General features: G+C 45.6%; 1 protein-coding gene across 9 annotated transcripts in view; it reads right to left on the reverse strand.

Annotated features, from left to right (window-relative positions):
• The window catches only part of PLEKHA7 (pleckstrin homology domain containing A7), a 241,234-nt gene that overhangs the window by 129,520 nt on the left and 88,974 nt on the right, over positions 1–22,740 (reverse strand). The window contains exon 1 of one of the 9 annotated variants that reach the window (XM_032241059.1): positions 19,013–20,546. The exons of the other annotated variants lie outside the window; for them this stretch is intronic. Coding sequence (XP_032096950.1) covers positions 19,013–19,095 — 83 coding nt within the window. The 5' untranslated portion in view covers positions 19,096–20,546. Of the gene's footprint in view, positions 1–19,012; positions 20,547–22,740 lie in introns of those variants that run through there. 9 annotated transcript variants of the gene reach the window in all.

Genomic DNA, 22,740 nt, shown 5'->3' on the forward strand with positions numbered 1-22,740 from the left:
AATTCTGGATATTAGCCCTTTGTCAGATGGGTAAACTGCAAAAATTTTTTCCCATTCTGGCGATCATTAAAAAATCTAGAGACAACAGATGCTGGAGAGGATGTGGAGAAATAGGAACACTTTTACTCTGTTGGTGGGAGTGTAAATTAGTTCAACCATTGTGGAAGACAGTGTGGCGATTCCACAAGGACCTAGAAATAGAAATTCCATTTGACCCAGCAATCCCGTTACTGGGTATATATCCAAAGGATTAAAGATCGTTCTACTATAAAGACACATGCACACGAATGTTCATTGCAGCACTGTTTACAATAGCAAAGACCTGGAACCAACCCAAATGCCCATCTATGATAGACTGGACAGGGAAAATGTGGCACATATACACCACGGAATATTATGCAGCCATCAAAAACGATGAGTTTGTGTCCTTTGTAGGGACATGGATGAACCTGGAAACCATCATTCTCAGCAAACTGACACAAGAGTAGAAGATCAAACACCACATGTTCTCACTCATAGGCAGGTGTTGAACAATGAGGACACATTGACACAGGGAGGGGAGCACTACACACTGGGGTCTGTTGGGGGGAAATAGGGGAGGGAAGGTGGCGGGTGGGGAGTTGGGGAGAGATAGCAAGGGGAGAGATGCCAGATATAGGTGAAGGGGAGGAAGGCAGCAAATCACGCTGCCACGTATGTACCTATGTAACAATCTTGCATGTTCTTCACATGTACCCCAAAACCTAAAATGCAATAAAATAAAATAAACATTTGTTACTCTTTCATGTTATTATTTATTGAAATCATTTACAGAACATTCCTTCACTCATGTCCCCTCATTCACTACGCATAAGCAATGTCTGAGTGCCTGCTCTGTACCCATCCATTGGGAATACAGCTCCTCTAAGCTCCAGACAGATTTTTTTCAGGGTCAGTACTTCCAAAGACTATTTCTGAAGTTGTTCATCACAGCATTATTTTTACAGTCAAAAACTGAAAATTACCTAATTATCTAACCATCAAGTATTGATTAAGCAAAATAAGGTGTTTATACTTGATAAAATATTGTACAGCCATTAAAAATAAAGTTTCTAAAGGACCTAAGCTTAATAGATCCTTGTGTTAAATGAAATGCAGGCAGGAAGCATATTGTAGATAAAATATAATCTCAATTATCTTTACAAAATGCAAGGAATGAATATTGGATAAAAATAGACCAAAATGTTAATTCTAAGATTATGGATATCTCCATATTTCTCTGAATATTTCTCTTTAATTTGTAGAAAATTTAGAAAATAAAAGCATACATAATAAAAATTAACTGTAATATGCCACCACTGTTGCTAATTTGGTATTTTGCTATCCATTATTACAAGAATAAAAATTCATAAATGTATTTTGCATATATTGCTTGCAAAATTTAAAAACTTCAAAATGGGGAATAAGAAATGTTTAGCTATATAAAGATAACATAATGTTGACTGAAAAAGTCAAAATCATACATATGATTAAAAGCATACTATGTAAAAAGACTCCTCACTACTTTGTACACTGTCAAATCCATACCATATTATGTACACCTATTTAAAATAAAAAAAAAGAGGGGGCTTGGCACAGGGACTCATTTGTAATCTCAGAACTTTGGAAGGCTGAGGTGGAAGATTACTTGAGCTCAGGAGTTTGAGACCAGCCTGGGCAATGCTGCAAAATGCCATCTGCACAAAAAATACAAAAATTAGCCGGGTGTGGTAGTACACACCCATGGTCACAGCTACTTGGGAGGCTGAGGTGGGAGGATAGCTGGAGCCTGGGAAATCAAGGCTGTAGTGAGCCATGATCATGCCACTGCACTCCAACCTGGATGTCAGAGCAAGATCCAGTCTCAAATTTTAAAAATATATTAATTAATTAAAATAAAATAAATGTTATTTCCCCACTCTCCCATAAAATCCAGAAGATACCTTATGGTGAAGTTATTATGGCTGCTTTCCCCCTTCGTCTCTATTATCCCTTTTGTGATGTAATGCAGTTATATGACCTTCAGAGTAAAAAGTGATTTTTTAAAAAAATTATATACTTTCCTCAAGGTCACGATAACTCAAAGTATCTATTGGGCAATTTCTCTTTAAGCAAGCTGAGCCCACTGCCCCTCCCCAAGCTGACTTCTTTGCTGCAGAGCCCCGGGGAAGAGCAAGATGAGGCCCTCTGGGGTGGAGCTGCAGAACCTCAGCCACACACAATGCCACAGTACTGCTAAAAGGTGAAGAGCTGGGTAAGAAGGCCTCAGAAATGACTGGCAAAGGAGATCAGTTTGTTTTTCAGCTGTCTCTGTACTTCATTCTCTTAAACATTCTTCCCCAAAGCTCCCACTCCACCATCCCCTGGAATGAGGGTGATGGATTAGGTGCTGAGTAATCAGTAGTCTCACGACCCCACCTGAACTCAAAGCTACAAACACTTTCAATATGAAGTGTTTCATTAATTTAAGACAGGAATCATCTCCACTTTACAGCTGAGGAAGATGAGGCTCCAGAAGGTTAAGTCCAATCAGCCAAAACCCAGGCCTTAGTCTCTAAAGGCTGTGCTTTCCTCAATAGTAGCCCTCTACGGCTCTGGAGTGAGGGACAGCTCTTCTCATTCAGGCTCTTGGCACTGCTGATGGCAAATGACAGCCTAACCAGCTGTCACCCAGTCAAGACAGCCATAGAAGTTCCAACTGGCCATCTGATAAAAAGCAGGACTATCGTGGGCTGAACTGTATCCACTTCAAATTAATATTCAAAGTCCTAACCCTAGAACTTCCAAATGTAACTGCTTAGAGATTAGATCCTTAAAGAGGTTACATTAAAATGAGGTCTTTACAGTGTATCCTCATCCAATATGACTGGTGTTCTCATAAGAGGGGGAAATTTGGACATGGAGATGACTATGTGAGGGTACAGAGAGAAGGTGGCAGCCTTCAAACCAAAGAGAGAAGTCTCAAAAGAAACCAAACCTGCAACCTCTTGATCTCAGACTTTGAGCCCCCAGACTGAGAAAATACATTTCTTTTTTTAGAGATAGAGTCTTGCTCTGTAGCCCAGGTTGATGTGCAAAGGCACGATCTCGGCTCACTGCAACCTCCATTTCTGGGGTTCAAGCAATTCTCCTGCCTTACCCTCCCAAGTAGCTAGGATTACAGGCATGCGTCACCATGCCCAGATAATTGTTGTATTTTTAATAGAGATGGTGTTTCACCATGTTGGCCAGACTGGTCTTGAACTCCTGACCTCAGGTGATCTACTCACCTCGGCCTCCCAAAGTGATGGGATTACAGGCATAAGCCACCATACCAGGCCAAGAAAATAAATTTCTATCATTAACGCTTCCCAGCCTGTGGTATTTTGTAATGCCAGCACTAGTACACCAACACAGGGACATTAAATGCTTCAAATTTGGCTGGAGGGCAGAAGCAGGCAGGTGGAGTTTACGGTAATCACCTCTACAGAAATCAGTACAACGGAGATGGAACAAGCCAATTTAGGCTTCATAAATTGGAGGGATTTGAATCTGAGTTCTCCCTCCTACTCTGTGACCTTCACCTGTTTCCTCATTTACAAAACTGAGAAAGTTATAGTACCACCTTTGTAGAGTTTTGGGGTGGATTAAATGAGACATGCATTGTGCTGAACACTTCACGTGCATTGGCATACAGTGCTCAACATCACCAAGTATCCATAACACTAATAATATTAATAGTGATATAGGAGCACATCCTAGTGGGAGAAAATGTGTGACCAAGGGATGGTGTTTGAGGTTACTGAGGAACAAAACAAGCTTCAGTTTCTCAGTCTTTCTCTTTCAATATGTTCACACAGAAACTGGAGCTTCTTAATGTTCATTGCCTTTCCCCTCAAGATATTCCAAAAACCAGTGACAACCACGTCTTGTACTGTGTATATTCTGGTGAAATTCTACCCCAAAATTACTGAGCAGAAAGAAACAGTCTCACAAGGCCTACATGGCAACATCTGAAGGAAAGCAGAAAGCAGCAGTAGCGCCCTGGATACAGAGTAGGGCCTGCTCCCCACCACACTCTCCAAGGCAGCAGGCTAGGCTGGTGCGAATATTGTGCTGAGAACCTCAGCTCCGGAGAGCCTGGGCCCCTGTGACACTCCCACTCTGCCCCTGTGACACCTCAGTCATGCTCCCTCTCTGGGCTCAGTTTCCTCCTCTGCAAATTGAAGCACTGCACTAGCCGAGCTTTGCTAGTGTAAAGCAGCCCAAAGACCTTTACACTTAAGTTCATCTGCACGAATCTTTTGGCAGACTGATACTTGCTTCACTGCCCAAATTCAGGCCTCATGTATGAATTAACCATGCTCCTCTCTGGGTCCTGGCAATGAGGGAAAAGAAAGTGTCATGGTTTCACTTTTCATAACACATTCGACAGCCCTTCAGAAACCTCACCATAAAAAGAAACTGGCTGTTGCCAGAGGTAATAACCTAATGGCCAATCTTGCAGAGACAATGACCCTAAAGAGATATGACAATGGCCACCAAGAAGAGGGAGATCAAATTTAAAGTGGGAGAGCAGAAGATTAACTTTATGGGCAGATGACAAGGATGATATACTTGGTCAAATACAAGTCTTAAATTGCTGTGCTGAGTTCTGCACTTTTAAATTTGAGAAAATTTCAAGTCCTGGTAATTAGACCTGAATCTTATCAGTATCAATTAATCCATGAGTAATGTTTTATAAACACTTCCACATCTAAGGTGTCACTTAATTCTCATTCACAACAAACATTTCCCTCTATCATAATCAGATGAAGAAAGGAGCTCAGAAAGTTCAGTGACTTGCCTACGATCACACACTTAGAAAGCCCAGGGTGGCAGGCAAACCACAGATTGGAGTCCAAAGGCAGTAGTCTTTCCAAGCTTATTTATGCCTTCCTTCTGTAAGCCAAAACAAAAATGAGGAGAGAGCTGATATTCAGTGTGACTTCATTTATGTTTGTAATCCAGCATATTACTCATGCTGGGAAGAAGACAGCCCTGCAAATTTTACAAATAAAGTCCCCAAACAAAAATAAGTGTCATGGAATACCATCAGGAAACATCCCTGGAACACGGCTTCCCCCATTAAATCATCAGTTTGCAACTGGGACAATTTTGCACCCCAGGGGACATCTGGCAATGCCTGGAGAGATTTTTGGTTGTCACAACTGGGAAGCGCTACTGGCATCCAGTGGGTAAAAGCCAGTGATGCTGCTAAGCATCCTATAATACACAGGACAGCCCCCAACAACAAAGAATAATCTGGTCCAAAATCAACAAGGGCACTCTCCATCTAAGCAAACTAGAGGAGCAGAAAGATGAACTACAGTTTGCAAAGAACAAAGCTCTATACAAATATGAGGCAGAGGTAACATTCTGGACTTGGCTTTGAGTTCTCCCAGGCTTGGCTCCAGCTATAATCTACTGTGTGATCCTGGGCAAGTCACTTAACCACTCTGTCACATTTCCTGACTGTAAAGCAAGGGCAATGTGACTTTTTTTAACTGAAACATTCCTATATCTGATGACCTGAGTTCCTGGCTAAAATGTAAATTCCTAGGTTTTATTCCCAGAGATTCTGCATTTTTAACAAGCACCCAAGAGGAATCTGCTATAGGTGAGTAGCAAATTGCAGTTTGAAATAGCAGGAGGAAATCAAAATGTGTGTATTTTTTTCTAAGCAGGATTTGCCAGTTTGGGGAATGACATCATCAGCACCCCAGATGTGAGGCCTCCTTACCTGTGGGAAAACAACAAGGTTCTCTCAAGGGAGCTTCAACTTCTCTAAAGGTTGAGAGGGCCAGGGAGGCAGCCCAACCACAAGACAAAAGCTAAGAGACAGCTGCAACCACAAAAACAGCCCTTCAACCTGGGAGGCTACTCTTGGAACAAAGCTCCAACCACAAACACCCCAGAGGGTGTTTGTGGGAGAAGGGGTAAGACTCAGGACATCAAGTCATGTGCATTAGCCAAAAAGAAGTGCAATCTTTCTCAGTCACAAAAAGGAACTCACAGCCAAACGCAAGCACACGCAGCCAAGGCGTTCATTCACTCATGGCAGTAGTCTGGTACCTTACTGACTCCTCTGGAAAGAGGTCTGTACAACATTCAAGAGGAAACTGGCAGAAGTGAGGTCTCAGGGATAACAGAGAGCCATGAAGGGTTGAACATTCACTGCAGGCACCCACTACTTTGACCTGTCTTCTAGCCCCAAACTGAAAAGCCATCCTCCGCCATTCACTCACAACTCTGTCCCCACCCTCTCCCACCTGCTCCAAAAGTTTGAGAGAAAAGTGAATCCAGTCCCTGTGCTGATGAATCAAATAGAGACACATTCATATCCTGCTTCTTCCTTTTTATCTTTAACCTAAACCAAAGCATCCTCAACCTGTCCACATCATCTGCTTAATTACCAGGCAGAGCGACATGGCCAGAGCACACCCTGGTAACAGAAATGGGTGCAAGATGCATCTCTGGAGGCTTCCCATCAAGCCAATCCCCTACAGGAAAGCCCTTATGCAATGCTGTCATTTGGGACTTTATCCTTTCTGCTTCCAAAAAGGATGCAGAGTAAGCTATTGCTGCAGGTGTCACAGGTTTCTACTATGTATCTTCCCATAAAAATAAACTGCTGATAGGGTATGGCAGACATGCCTTACTCCTTATTCTGTGAAATGTTTCTAAAATGATGCCAGAGCTCCAGTCCAGACCAAATAAATCAGAGTCTCTGGCACTGGGTCCCAGACATATTTTTTAAAAGCTCCCCAAGGGATTCTAATGTGCAGCCAGGGGTGGCACTCACTGGGCTGAGGCCTTGTAGCGGGGACTTTGGCCTCCAACTTCAACCTGCTAGGCTAAAAGTACAGTGACATTCAGCACCAAAGAGAATGTGATATAACAATAAAGGAAGATAGAAAAAGCTTCCCTTCTTCAAAACGAGGAATAACACTCTGACATGGATATTTTAGATGAGAACTGAAGAGCAGAAAACTAGCTTCTTTATTGAGTGCACAAAACCACTGGGTTTTGCCTTTAATGCTGATTTCATTTCAATCAAGACCTATACTGTACCAGGCACTGAAGAAGGGAATAGCAAAGTATAAAGCAAGGCACCTCATCTTTATGTAAGAATAACTTCCAAGGAGGACAAGCTGGGAGCATCAAGCAGTTAACATTAAGGCAGGACCTCCAGGTGCTGTGATGGAGGAGAGGGCAGGTTGCTGGAAAGGTCAGCCAGCCCAGGCTGGGTCCCCAGGAGGCTTCAGGCTCCACCTCCTCTGGGCTTCCAGCCATGCTCAGATACTCCCACAGGTGCTGCAAGGACCCAATTCTCAGTCTCTTTCCTGTGTTTACTCCACCCTGCTGGCCAATTGCCAGCCAGCTCTAAAATGCCTAAGTGAAGGGACACAAGGGGCCTCTTGCTGCCCATGAAGTTGCAGCTATATCCACTTCCCTTCAAATTAACATCCTACTGCTCCGTAATAAAGCTGTCAGCTCTCGACAAAGGACACACACTAAGAAAGGTAGCCAAGGCTCTTCTGGTGGAGGACACAGCTGCTTTATACCAAGGGTGGGAAGCCCAGGGTGGGACCCCTCCCTCCCACACTGACAGCCGGATTTCCCATTACCAGAATGTTCTCAAACGCCCCTCCTTGCCTGGCCGTCTTCCTTTACTGTACGTTTACCACTTGGCCAAAGCAACTGGGGCTGACACAATTAATCCCTGCTCCAGCCACATTTTTTTTCTCCAGAGAATGAATCTGATAGACCTGCAGCATCCAGAGGAGAGCGCCACTCTGAATGCTAATTGCCCCCACAAGTTCTGCAGAGGGCAGGGCGGAGGCTGGGATGCATAGTATGGGCACTCTAGCATTCGGAAACCCTACCTGGCGTTATCAGCAGCAACTCGATGCAAGGACCGCCCTCCTAGTCGCGACAGCAGTAGCCAGAGACCCTCAAGTTTCCTCCAGGGTAACATAAGGCTGGCAGCTGGAGTCACGGTGGTCAGGGGAGAGAGGTGAACAAGGCTACCTGCAGACAGTGTGCAGCTTTGCTCCGCTCCACTCCACTGAGGGGAAGTGACAGCGAGTGAGGATTTAAATGCAGCAGATGAGATTTAGGTTAGATTCACAGACGAACTTCCTGATGGAGGGAAGCACTGGAAAGACTGACCCAGTACTTAAATTTCACTGGTGAACCACAAGAGGCTGATTGTACTGTCCACCAGGAAGCAAGAGAGCAGCGAGGAGGCAGCCTTCTGTGCACAACGGTAAGAAGCGGGGACCTCACCCAGACTGGCCCGCAGACACCGCACCACACCATAACTTTTTTGCTTTTTAATATAAGGTAAATAGAAGGAAGAGTCCACCAACAAATACTTTTAAATGTGCTTATTCTTTGACCAGGAATCCCAGATCCAGGAATATTTTAAAATCATTCTTTAAAAAGTCAAATATTTTTATGTATTGTAAAGTAGAAGCAATCTAAATGCCTAACTATGGAACAGGGAATGAATAAGAATATTATGGCATGTGTACACCACAGACTATTATGCAGCAAATAAAAATGTTCTTAAGGAATATGTAATGATCTGGGAAATGCACATGGTATCATAAGTGAATAAAGCATATTAAAATGTATATTTTACCAAAAAAAGGTTTATGTGCATTTGAAAAAAGAAGAGAGGGAAATATACCAAAACATTAGCAGTAATCATCCCTGGATTTAGAAGTAGACATTTTATTTTTTCTTTCTTGATACTTTCCAAATATTCTAAAATGAAGCACATTATTTGAATAATCAGAAAACATCGACATTTAAAGGGGGAAAAAAAGATCAGTCTTATCTCTGATGTACCTCAGTGCCATAAATCTACTTCATCGGCACAGCCATCATTCCCAGAAAGCAAAATGGTGACACTCAATCTCATACTTGGCAAGACAAATATTCTCGCTTCCAAAATGGCCCTGTGTACCCACTGCAGCCACCAGAAAAACATTGATCAGCATCTCCCGCCAGGAAGCACAGGGTCTTCCCCCTCAAGAATTCATGGGGCTCTCATTCTATGACCAGACCTTTCTTCAAGTCCAATTACAATGTGCCTAAGTGAGTCTGAAAGGCAGGGAAGAAATGTGGAATCCTGCAAAGGATTGGGACTTATTGGATTAACCCTGGGAAATATTAAAGTAATCTAGAGTTCACCACTATTTGCTGAATGTCCTCTGCATGCCAGGAAAGGGACAGGATGCTTTCACATGCTTTGCAAAGTGGGAATCATTAGCCCTGTTTTACACATGAGAAAACGCAAGTTATAGAAATCAAGCCAACTTGCCTCAAATCACACAGACAGTAAGTGGCAGGACTGGGACTAAATGCTTGTCACCTGACCGCAAGACAAGAAAGGTTTTTCTCCTCAGCTGCCTCCAGCATTTGCGTCTTTGGAGAAAACATGATGCAGGCCACACCTCTCTCTCTCCTAGACTTATACCCCAACTCCCGGTGCCCTGAGACAGGCCACTCCGCCATTTCTATCTCCACCACTACCCACAGATGCAAATACAATAGCCCCATGTGGACTCCTCAACGATCCACGGCGGCTGAATTCCCCAACCCACCTCAATGACTCTTAAGGATGACCTAGCACTGTGGGTCATCCTTAAGGGTCATCACTATCAAGGCCCTCTCCAGAGGTATCTGAGACATGTTGCCTTCAGGGTCTCCTTGAACTCACATCTCTGAGGCAGGCAGGCCTCTTATCTCCTTTTACAGATGGGAAAACAGATTGAAAAGTAGGTTGGCCTGCTCTAAGTCTAACAAGAAGCAGACCTAGGACTAGAACTCAGGTCCTCTCGTATCTGGCCGAGTGGCCTTTCTACCACAGAAAACCGTGCTCAGAACTTGGGCTCTGAGGCCTAAAGCCCTAGATTCTAATCTCGGCCCCACTACTTACTTACAAGCTGTGTGGTACTGAGCCTGATCTTAAACCTAAGTCTCATTTCTCTCAATCACAGGATGAGGAAAACAGTCCCTACCACAGACAGTTGTTTCGAGGATTAGATGGGACAATGTGTAAAAAAGTCATGGCAGGCTGGGCTCAGTGGCTCACACCTGTAATCCCAGCACTTTGGGAGGCCAAGTCAGGGTATTACCTGAGGTCGGGAGTTTGAGACCAGCCTGACCAACCTGGAGAAACCCCATCTCTATTAAAAATACAAAATTAGCCAGGCGTGGTGGCACATGCCTGTACGGTAATACCAGCTACTTGGGAGGCTGAGGCAAGAGAATCACTTGAACCTGGGAGGCAGAGGTTGCCGTGAGCTGAGATTGCCCCATTGCACTTCAGCCTAAGCAAAAAAAAAAAAAAAAAGAAGAAGCCATTGCAGTGCCTGCAACAGTTGACTCTATTATCACACAGCCCTAAGGAGAAAGCACTTTTCAACATATCTCCCCACTTATGCAAGGCCCGATAGGCTTTTGTCTAAAAACAGAGCCATGGAAGCTGCACCAGTTTAGATGGAACCAGCTTTCTCCCTTGCAAGGACTGCCAGTAACCTCCACCTAGCTTTCAGATCTGACTGAGATGACTGTGATGCTCTTTTTTCTGCCATAAAGGCCCTTCCCTGCCTACCTTCCTCCAATTCTTCCTCAGTGCCACTTCTGAGGCCAGGCTGGATTAGGTCCCACAGAATCCTGGATTTATAGCCCTATTGGAACACTACCACTATTATCAAAAGCGGCTGCTGAGATCAGACACGGTGGCTCATGCTTGTAATCCCAACACTTTGGGAGGCCAAGGAGGGCAGATCAATTGAGGTCAGGATCAACCTGGCCAACATGGTAAAACCCCGTCTCTACGAAAAACACAGAAATTAGCTGGGCATGGTGTCAGATGCCTGAAACCCCAGCTACTCAGGAGGCTCAGTCAGGAGAATCGCTTGAATCCAGGAGGTGGAGGTTGCAGTGAGCCAAGTTTGCACCACTGCCCTCCAGCCAGGGCGATAGAGAAGACCCTGTCTCAAAAAAAAATAAAAAATAAAAAATTGGCTGCTGACTTGCCTGTTTTCCCAACTAGACTAAGAGCTGCTTGAAGGCAGAGATATGCTATATTCAGTTTATCTTCAGTGTCTACCTATATAAGCTTCCTATTGCTACTATAACGAATTATCATAAATTTAGGAACTTACAACGACACAAATTTATCATCTTAAGGTTTCCAAGGTCAGGTGTCCAAAATCAGTTTTATTGGACTGAAATCAAAGTGTCAGCAGAGCTGTGATCCTCAGGAGGAGTCCTAGGGAGGACAGAAGCCATTCCTTGTCTCTTCCAGTTTCTAGAGGCTGCCCACATTCCTTGGCTCAAGGCCACAACACTCCAATGTCTATTACCCTCTTCATATTTCCTTCCCTTCACTCTGATCTTATAAGGACACTCTGATTATATGGGGCTCACCCAGATAATCCAGAATGATCTTCCCATCCCAAAGTCCTTCTCTTCATTATATCTGAAAGTCCCTTTTCCCATATAAGGTAACATATTCACAGGTCCATATTCATGGACATCTTTTGAGGGGACCCATCATTTGGCCCACTCAACTATCAAAGCACCTACCACATAGCAGATACACAGTGACTGTCTGTCTTGTGCAAGAGACTATGCTCCATATGGTCCTAAAGCACTAAGAAGTTGAACCTTCTTGGCTGCTTTGGGAGGGACCTGAAGCTTGGATCCCATGTTATAGTCAAAATCTCCCACAAGGGGCCCTGAAACATTCCTCTCTCTGTAACCTACAGCTCCAGGTTTCTTCAGCTAACTTGAAAGCAGCCCACACCGCACCTCCACACCACTCTAGGTAAATGCCTGCTAGCTGATTCTCCAAACTCTGAAAGTATGGATAGATGACTCAATCTCAAGAGTCATTCACAATCTACATCTTCCTGGGGCTCAAAATTCACATGGCATCATCACAACATGGACAGAAGCAGGATAAGGGTTCTATCACTGAATAGCATGGGTCAGATTTGATAAATGCTGCACATTCTTTAAAATTCTATCAAAATCAAGCCTTAAATTTGCAGTCTACAGTAGCAACCTAGCAACCCAACCATATTCATTGCCACTTGAGCCTGGGACCTGAACAAGAACACGTCAAATCCCAACAGGAGTCAAACCTAGAAGGAGAGGGGTCCCAGACTCACTCACCTTGTGGAATGCAGCAGGTGGCTATAAGGGGTAACTGAAGGAGCCCAAGCTGGGATCTGAACCCTCATTCTCTAAACTATCCTCTATAACTTTGAGCTTTTTACTCAACTTCTCTGAGCTTTCTCAATACATACACATGTCAGTACAATGAACCCATTGATACTGACCAGCAGGTAAAATGCCCAGCAAGTAGTAGTATGCCCAGCCAAGGCTGGCTCCCTTCTACTTACCCCTGAAATAATAAAGCTAGCCAGGCAGGTAAATCCATTAGGAGGGAGTGTAAACTGGTGTAAATGCACTGTTTCCCTAACTTTAACCACACATCACTCATACTGCCTCTAGAATTTCTGCCACATCTTGTCCAACCTGTACTTCCACTTTTTTCCTTTAAATAGACAAGGACTCTAGCTATATCCAAAGCAATAACAGCTGCCAAATGACTTTGATGTTCTAGTTATATTTTTCTTCAAACACACATGAAAAACATTATACACTCATATATTAAAAAAAAAAAAAAAAAAAACTATTAAGAAATATTCACCCCTAACCCGGGTGCAGTGGCTCATGCCTATAATCCCAGCTCTTTGGGAGGCCAAGGTAGGCAGATCACCTGAGGTCAGGAGTTTGAGACCAGCCTGGCCAACATGGTAAAACCTCATCTCTACTAAAAAATACAAAAAAAAAATTAGCCAGATGTGATGGCGCATGCCTGTAATCCCAGCTACTCAGGAGATAGGCAGGAGGATTGCTTGCGGCCAGTTCAAGACCAGCCTGGGCAACACAGCAAGATCTCATCTCTCAAAAAAAGAAAAAAACGTAGCCAAGCATGGTGGCTCACACCTGTAGTCCCATCTACTTGAAAGGCTGAATCAGGAGCCCAGGAGTTGGAGGCTGCAGTGAGCTATGATCACACTATTGCACTCCAGTCTGGGCAACAGAACAAGACCTCATCTCTTAAAATTAAAAATTTGAAAGAAAGTAAAAAGGATAGTCTAGATAACCTTTTCATTACCCTCCAGTTATAATACTCTGAGATTTATTATCAAATGACCCAAATAAACAAAAGATTCTAAGCAGGGAACTTTTTTAAAAAGACAACAAATATTACTCAATATAACTAGAATCAGAGAGAGAGAAAGGACAAGAGAGGGAATGACAAAGAGACATGTACCATCCATTCCTTCTTCACAAAGGACTCTGATTTTGAGCTTCCCTTTTCTGGGATTTGTGATACCACCAGTGCAAGATAGGGTACTTGCTTTTGTAATGGGACAACCTAGATTTGGATCTCAGCTTGGGTGGCTGCTAGTTTTATCACCTTAGGCAAATGATTTAACCTCTGAGTTTCTACAGTTATAAAATGGGCAATACCTCCTGCGCAAGGTTGATTGGGGATTAAGTGTGAGTAACTTGTATAAAGCACCTGGAAAGAGCTGGTTACCAGAGACGTTTGCTATTACTATCGTGCCTGTACTAATTGGTTGAATACACATTGCGCCTCCCACTTAATTGTAAACTGGAAGGGAGGAATGTCTTACTCATCTCTTTCCCCCAGAGCACCTAGCACAGCACTTTACATAAAATAAAGAGCTTCATCTGAATTTGTAGGGAATCAAAGCTTACAGAAAGAATGCCTGTTCTAAGGCAGGAAACTAGATATGCCCAGAGATGTGTAAATAATAAGCAAATAGCAAATACTCCTGACAAATACAAATGTCCCCATTTTAAAAAAAAGAGAGAGAGAAGAGCTTTTTCAAAATCCATCAAAATGTGGACAGTGGTTGTCTTTGGTGCTTGGTCGATAATTTCCTCCTTCTATCTTCTTTGTAGTGTAATATTCTAAATTTCCCACAAAGTGTACGTAATAGGAAAAATTATTAAAATTATTATCAGGATATATACAACTGCTTGCCTCTGAGTCCAAAAAGTCAGGGACCTGGAGTCTAGTCTCTGCCATTACATATCTGACTACCTGACTTCAGACATGTCACACCAAGTTCCAGTAAAGTGGCAGGAACGATGCCCACTCTGACGACACCGGCGACTGCTATGAGAGCAGGGAGCACAGGTCTAAGCCGTGGAAACTCTTTCTTTCCTAACCAGAGCTCTAGAATCTCTTAGGCATGCCTAGAGCCCCACCAGTGGCATCTCACTGTTTATTCCAAACCGGACCTGTATTGCTTTATTGGTGTCACACCTGCATAAATGTTGTTCATGTCATAAAGACAAAATAACCCACAAAGTGAAGGCCTTTTTGTAATCTTATAAAGATGCTACAAAAGTAATGAGAATGAATTTGAGGCTGTGATCATCACTCTGTTAATGAGCATCGCCCATGTCTGAAACACCACCAGCTGGGAGCTCTTATTTTCACAGGGTGTTCTTTTCTTCCTTTAAAAAATTTTTTCTAACACACTGAGAACTTCAGACCTCCGCTCACTGGCAGATCATCTGGAACAGAGCAAAACAACTTACCATACACATCAGAAAGATGGGAACTTGAAAACTCTGAGCCTAACAGTCAGCTCTAGACCAAATATTTCCGCTGCCTAAAGTCAAACCAAACTAGCAACCTCTTTCTTAAAAAGACCTACTAGGTACAGTGAGTGCAAGAGGGTTATAGTCCCATGCAAGTGACGCTTAAAAGTCACAGACAAGAAGGCGCTGTGTCCATCAGCCCCACAGAGCCCATGGATGAGCAGACAGAGAGTGCACCAAAATAGCACACTTATTTAACAAATTTATATTCGGATTTGGCCTGGGATGTTAGACTAGGTCAGTGGAAGAAAGGTAGCATGCAAACATATTTGTAGGAACTTTAGTTTATTCCTACTCTGGGAGATAGGTCTTCAGAGGCATGATTTTCAATAAGGAATCAGCTATCCAACAATAACAACTACAATCCCTAACAGCTCAACATCTTCATCAATGAAATGTGGATAATAAATAAATTGCATCATAACTGCTGTGAGAATTCAATGAGATAATATATGAACATGCTGAGATCGCTGTCTGGTACCTAGTCAGCTATCAATAATATGTAATGCCGCATTACAGTTGAGCATACGTTATCCTATTTGAGCATAAGAACAACCACGAGAGGCAGGTTTTATTATTCTCACAGGACACTGGCTCAAAGAGATGAAAGGACTCGTCTAGAGTCATGCAGCTAAAATGTGTCAGGTATCCGGTTGCTCTTAGGACTAATATTCCCTAATCCTGGCTGGACCAGAGAAGCCTGCTTCAGCAGGAGTTTGAGCAGGTGACCTTTCCAGTTCAGCTGTGCTGTGTGCCTGCAGTCAGAGATTCACGGTTCTCCAGGGCCTTTGTGAATAACTGGAGGCTGGAAACAGGCTTGATGTGGAAGTCAGATGAAACCTTTCTAGGACAGTTGTCACATCTGAACTTAGGAGCCCAGGTATGGCCTCTGGTAGCAGCACAAAATACCTTCACGACATTCTTATTTTCTACCTTAAAATACAAACCAAAACCAAAACCTCTCAGCTATTGATCCAAGGACTCTCTAGCTGCCTTAATTAATGAAAAATGATAGCTACCGATTGGTAAGAACGGTGTTAAGTCCTTTACAATCATCTCATATAATTCTCACAGTTGTCCTAGGAATAAGGGAGTGGCCTTATCCCTATTTAACAAACAGGCAAAGAAACTGAGACTCAGGCTGAAGGACACAGAGCTAACCAGCAGAGACTGAGTTTGAACCCAAGTCCCCAAATAAATTGCCGCACTGCTTCAATTAACCCCTCACTCTCTCTCCTCATTCCTGGGCACTCACAGGTTATAAGCCTGGAACACTGGCCTCTTTTCCCTTCATCAGATACAGTACAAACTCCAGATTGGAACTTTATGCTTTTGTAAACCAAGACTGCAAGGGCTGCCAGGGTCTTTAGTCTATTTCTCCTCCTGATCTTGCCTGAGTTAGAATCATCAGAGCCCTCTTCTCTTAGCCTAGGGAGCTTCTCCTGTCACCCATCCAGGGAAAAGTCTCCCTGCCACAGCTGCTACTGAGGAACTTAGTAACCACCATCAACCAGGTGCCCCTTTTAAGAAGGAGGAGATAAGAAAAGCTAAGGAGCTGGTACAGACAGGCTGCCCCTTTTCCCTGATGGCAGGGGGAGTCAGGCCCCAAGACAGAGGCCTCCACTGACGTTGGACTCACCATAGCCTGCTCCATCCAGTGCAGACATTAGGAGCAAGACACATGGGGAATTTCCAGGCTAGCCCTACTCAAACCGGTCCTCACAACCCATAGTGACCATGACATCCTTGCCCCGTAATCCCACAGCCTGATAACTGCCTCACATTCCCCGTAACTTATAACCTCTGATGCCCTCTCACTCAACTAAGTGCCCTAGGGACCCCACTGTCCACCTGCTCTTTCCAGAATCACCTTGGATAGTGGCTGCTCCAGGCCATGGCTAGGCCATTATCCACAAATATGCAGCCATGACCAGCAGGCCAAAAGGTAAGATATTAGATGGCGGGCTTGAACAGGCTTTCCATAATAGAAAAATCTTGTCCCTAATCAAGGCCATCTTCAAATCTGCAACTCACAGAGTACTAGCGGCTCAGGGCAGGATTGGAGAAGGTGGCACTCTACAAGCAAGAGCCCTGTGTGTTAGGGGAGGGCTGCCAGGGAGTATATGCACCGCAAACCCAAGTGGCAGGGCAGGTGGCACTGATTCCCCAATAACTCAGGGTATCAGAGTCAACAGCCCCTTTAAAGCCAAGCCTTCCTTCACTCATTTCCTCCCTAGAAGGCTGGAGTGAGGCGGGGACTGGAGCAGCCCAGCCCATAGAGACCAGAGCAGGGAGGCAGAGTAAGTCAAGTTACTGAGGAAGGGCACAGAAAATTGGGAGGATGGGGAGGGAGCACATCAGTTTGTCTCAGAGCACCTCTCTGATACACAGCCCACAGCTAGAGCTAAAATCTGCCTCCCTACACTCCTTGCCTCCCATAAGCCCACCCCACTCCCCACACTTCTTGCCTTTGTCCCTCCCCCCTTACATAAACCCAGCCCCCCTTACACTCCCCAGAATGTCAACTTCCAAGACACGCTCATCATCTTCATCACACTTACTCTACAGTCCTTCGACCCTTCCATTAGCGGGACTGAAAACTCTATCCTAAGCCAGCACATAGCTTCCCAGGTCTCTAGGGCACAATGCTACCAGGAAGGCTGAGTTTCACAACTCTTCTAAGGCCCCAGCTAGGGTAGAAAATCTCCTCAGGCCTGCCTCCAACCAGTCCCCGTCCCTCCCACCTCCCCAGAGCCCAGCCTGGTCCACAGCCCTCCATTTAAGGCTGGGCTCTTCCATTCCCATTCATTAGGGCCCCACCCAGAAATACCCCAGCACACACACAGGACACCTTGTACAACTACCGGTCTCAGACCCACCCTCTCTCTGACAAGCACTGGAGGGAAACTGAAACCGCCTGAGGGAGGAGCCTCATTCTGCTTTCTCTATTCCCCACCTGGACCTCCCTGCTCCCCTCCTGCTGAGGATCCGGGGAGAGATAGGTCAAGTGACACCTGACAGGCACCTCTTCCTCTGCCCACAACCCCTAGGCCTGAAAATACACCCGAGAGCACTGGTGGAGCACGCAGGAGGTTTTCAGGCACTGTGGCTGGGACAGGGCAACACTTTTCCATTTTTCAGAATGTTTCAGACTCTATCTGCTGAGAGGACTCAGGTCTCTCACACCTGGTCTGGAATCTTCGTCAGGAAGCTGTCTTGAGGAAGGAGATGGGAGTGAGATTCTTTTCGGAAGGCAAAGGTGGAGGGGTACAGGCTGGTTCTAAAGTAGATTAAAAACTGAGGGATGCGCCCTTTCTGTCCTCCGGGAGGAGACGGGGCTGTCCCACCGACAAAGAAAGGGGAAGCCTTCGGAGGCAGTGCTGGTGCCTTGGGGGAATGCCCTTATCCTTCTCAGGAAATAGACTGCAATACCTTGGGCTTAAACCTTGCTTGCCAAAGCCAAAAAAGAAAGAGGGAGGCCTGCAACCAACCAATCTTATTTCCAGATCTCCGCTCTCCAGCCTAGACACATTAATAATTAACTTGCCTACCTAGGAGCTTGCCGGCGTTGCCATAAAAGATGAGTAATGGCCCCAGAGTCCCAGCCCCATGCCCGCGGGCTTCAGGGCTCGGGGCTGGGATGGGCGCTTGGAACAAAGCCTCTGCATTCCTCTGGGAAGGTGTGTCTCAAACCAGAGCTGTCACGGGCGAGAAGCTGACCCCTTACCTCCTCCGCAGCCGGCTCCAGGCAAGTGTGGGTGGAGAGGAAGGGCAGGCACCCTGGCACGCCGGGCGGAACGCTTGGCGGGGTCGCCTTTGCCCACCTCCCGGTCCCCACCCCCTCCGCTGCTGGCCAGTTGCTGTCCCCGCAGCCCGCACGCCTCCGGGGCCGTGGGGTCCCCAACCACAGCCGATTTCGGGAAGCGGCGCTGTCTGCTGCTGAGATAATCCTGTTACCATGAACGCAGGCTGTACTTGGAGACCCGATTTTTAAAAGCAACAAGGCAGCTCCCTTGGCGTCCTTCCCAAGGAGTAACCCAAAGCCGGGCGCCGGCTCAATGAATTCTCTCGCAGAAACTCCAGCGGCCAGCTACAGCTCCCTCGCTCATGGCTGGCCGGGGACTAGCCGGCTGCGGTCACGCCCGCGCCCAGACACAAAGCGCCTCCAAAGGGAGCCCGTGCACCCTGCGCCCCCACAGCCCGCAGACCCCCCAAAAGTTACAGCGCGCACACGCACCTGCAGGCCCCCCTTGGCGGCCCCTGCCAGACCCCCAGAGTGGCGGGGCACGCGTCCCAGGGCGGGCAGCGCTTCGGCTCCATGCGACTGCTCCGCCAGCCCGGGCGGACCACCGGTCAGCGGCGCTGGGCTACAGAGTGCGCCGGGGCCTCAGCTCGCCCGCGGCGCATCGCGCGCCCTCCTCGTCCTCGCCGGGGCCTTTCCGAGGAGCCCACACCCACTTGACATCAGCACCGACCAAAGCACGTGGCACAGCGCCAGACGGCAGACCCTAGCGGTCCAGAACGCGCCCCAGGTGCTGCCGCTTGGCCAGGACCGCGCGTCCGAACGCAGCACATTCCTTTCCTCGCAGAGGATGCTGCAAGTGGGAGGGGTAGGGAGACTGAGGAGGGGGAGGGAAACCGGCAGAGGGGCAGGACCTGCGGCCTCAGAACCGCGCTCTTCTGGCGTCTAGCCAGACACCAGCAGACCCATCATGAGTTGCCGCAAGTGCCCATCGGCTGGGAAGACCAGGCTGCAGGAGACCCGGGTCGCTGTCGTCTCCCCTCCAAGAGTCCTGACCTTGAATTCTCTTCCCCAGAATGATTCAAGGGGGCTTCTCTCTAATAACCCCTACTAAATTAGGTGGACGGATTCTGACAAGCCAGGAATGAATGTTTGGTTGGAGGTGACTGCTGACCCCATCGCCCAGGAGGCCGCTATCAGGCACCCAGCGAAGCAGACTATACCCTCTGGCTTGCCTCTGCCATGGCAACCTCAACTATGTCTCTTTTCTTTCTCTTGTCTCTCAGTGCTCTTGGCAATAAGGGACTGCTCTCTGGTCCTGCAGGCAATCAGAAACAGCACCTCCCAGCTGCCCACACACACTTGTAATTCATTCATTAGCACCTATCCAAATATTCAAACGTGCAAACATTTAAGGGTTAGTATATGCCAGAAGCAACAGATAAACTTCCTACACTCCTAGTGCTTTTAGTCTAGTCAGGGAGACCTAAATTAAACACAGAACAAGGTAATTACCATTGTTGCAAGGGGATTACAGAGGTGCTATAGGAATGCACCAGGGAGCCTTAAGTCTTGGCAGTCAAGAAGTGATACTTGACAAAGATGAGAGGTGACCCAGGGGGTGGGAGAGTTCAGGCAAAACCACTGGGTATTAAAGTGTAAGCTTGCTTCTGTTCACAGGTGGAGATGATTAGGCAGAAGTGGAAATGTCATGCTAGGCACATCTGGGCTTTTATCCAGGTGGGGCCTAAGGTGGCTCCCAGGCCATAGAAAAGAGCCTGGCTATCTGTCCAAAGACACCCTTATGTCTGTTTTTTCATTTCTTCCTGACCCATGGCTGTCCTACCTCCACGAAAGAGCACTGTACAGAAATTCCAGAACCTTCACTTGAGGCTCCAACTCAGTTATCAATTTGCTGTGTGGTCATACAGAAATCTCTTCCACTGTCTGGAATCAGTGTCTTTATCTAAAATGAGAGGTTGGGCCAGGAGTGGTGGCGCTAGCCTGTACCTTTAGGGGAGGCTGAGGTGGGAGCGGGGGTGGGGAGGGAATTGCTTGGGCCCAGGAATTTGAGACTGCAGTGAGCTGTGATGCACTCCATCCTGGGTGACAAAGCGAGATCCTGTCTCAAAACAAAACAAAAATAAAATGAGAGGTTGCATTAGAACACTGTTTCCCCTTATATTTTTTTAAACCCATACTTCCTTTTGGGTAAATATACAAATGTCATTCTCATTCTTCTATGGGGACAAGGCACCAAGTTATTTTCCAAATCAAAAATTATAATAGTGAATATGCTTTTTAAAACTATATATGCCCTTTAAGTATTAAGCAATATTCTGTCTTTAGATGTCTGCTGAAGATAGCTTGGAGGCCAGAGTAAAGAAATGGCCTGCAAGCTCACCCTTCTGTGATCTTTCCCCACCCTCTCTCACAACCAACCTAGCCACCAGCACTTATCTCTAGCCTCCTTTCATTTACTCTTTCCAGGATAAATTGGCCAGGCAATGAACAGAAGCCCTGGGTGATCCAAAAAACCGAAAAAGGAATGCTGTGCAAGACTCCTTTGAATAATAATTTCCAGTAATGCTGGCAAGAAGACACTTTGAAGGAAGCATGCAACGATCCTGGGGACAATTTGGCAATATGAATTAAAGGGCTTTCAAATGCTCATATCCTGTGAACCATCAAGTCCACAACCAAAAATTTATCCAGAATACTTAATTGTGGAGGAGCAGAAAGATTTATCCACAAGGATGTTCATCTCATCATTTTTATAGCAGCAAGTAATTGGAAATGACCTAAATGTACAAGTTGAAAATTGGTTAATACACTGTGGTACGTGCTATGGTGGAATGCATACAACTTTTAAAATGATATAGGAAATACTTACTGTTGAATAAAACAAAATATTACAAAACAAATTATCCCCATTGTGTGTGTGTGTGTGTGTGAGTGTGTTGTCTGTAGGGGAGGGAGGTGGTAAGCATCTGTGCTCCTTTTTCTTACTGGCTGACTCAGAACCTACCATCTGAGGCAAAATGTGATGCCACTATGGCATGTCCTCCTCACAAGTAAATTTATCAACCCATGTGGAAGTTATAGAACCTTAATATTAAAACAGAATGTGGGCCAGGCACGGTGGCTCAGCCTGTAATCCCAGCACTTTGGGAGGCCGAGGTGGGCAGATCACAAAGTCAAGAGATCAAGACCATCCTGATCAACATGGTGAAACCCCATCTCTACTAAAAATACAAAAATTAGCTGGGTGTGATGACAAGCACCTGTAATCCCAGCTACTTGGGAGGCTGGGGCAGGAGAATCTCTTGAACCCGGGAGGCAGAAGTTGTAGTAAGCCAAGATCATGCCACTGCACTCCAGCCTGGTGACAGAGCAAGACTCCATCTTAAAAACAAAAACAAACAAAAACAGATTGTGGGCTAGGCATGGTGGCTCATGCCTATAATCCTAGCACTTTGGGAGGCTGAGGTGGGAGGAACTCTTGATCTCTTGAGCCCAGGAGCTTGAGGTTGCAGTGAGCTATGATTGCACCACTGCACTCCAGCCTGGGTGACAGAGTGAGACTTTGTCTCAAAAAACAAACAAAAAAAACCAGAATGAAATAAACCTTACAGGCAAACTGAAACAGAATTCAATTTTCTACTACCATCTACTCACCATTAGGGATTTGATAGTAATCTTAAAGGTTAGATTGGTTTTGCCCCCAGATTTTTTTTTTCTTTGTAATTTTATTTTGAGACACAGTCTTGCTCCATCATGAGTGCAGTGGTGCAATCATGGCTCACTGCAGCCTCGACCTTCCAGAGCTCAAGCAGTCCTCCCACCTCAGCATTCTGAGTAGCTGACACTACAGGCATGTGCCACCATGCTCAGCTAATTTATTTTTTTAACTTTTTTTAGAGACAGGGTCTCACTATGTTGTCCAGGCTGGTTTCACATCCTGGGCTCAAATGATCCTCCTGCCTTGGCCTCTCAAAGTGCTGGGATTACAGGCATGAGCTACTGTACCTGGCCCTCATGTAGCTTTCTGTTGCTCTTAAGTCTAATTTTAGTGTGTATAAAAATTACTGTCCATGGTAGTTTAGGGTACATTTGACTTTTTTAGGGCACATGAGGGTTGTTTTTTAACCATACACTATAATTTTAGAAACTAATCTTTGTATGAAAGTTCAGTAAACAACTAACTACTAGAGGGATATTTA

This window comes from Sapajus apella, unplaced genomic scaffold (assembly GCF_009761245.1).
Source record: "Sapajus apella isolate SASKATOON/1434 unplaced genomic scaffold, GSC_monkey_1.0 scaffold47, whole genome shotgun sequence".
Taxonomy (NCBI): Eukaryota; Metazoa; Chordata; class Mammalia; order Primates; family Cebidae; genus Sapajus; species Sapajus apella.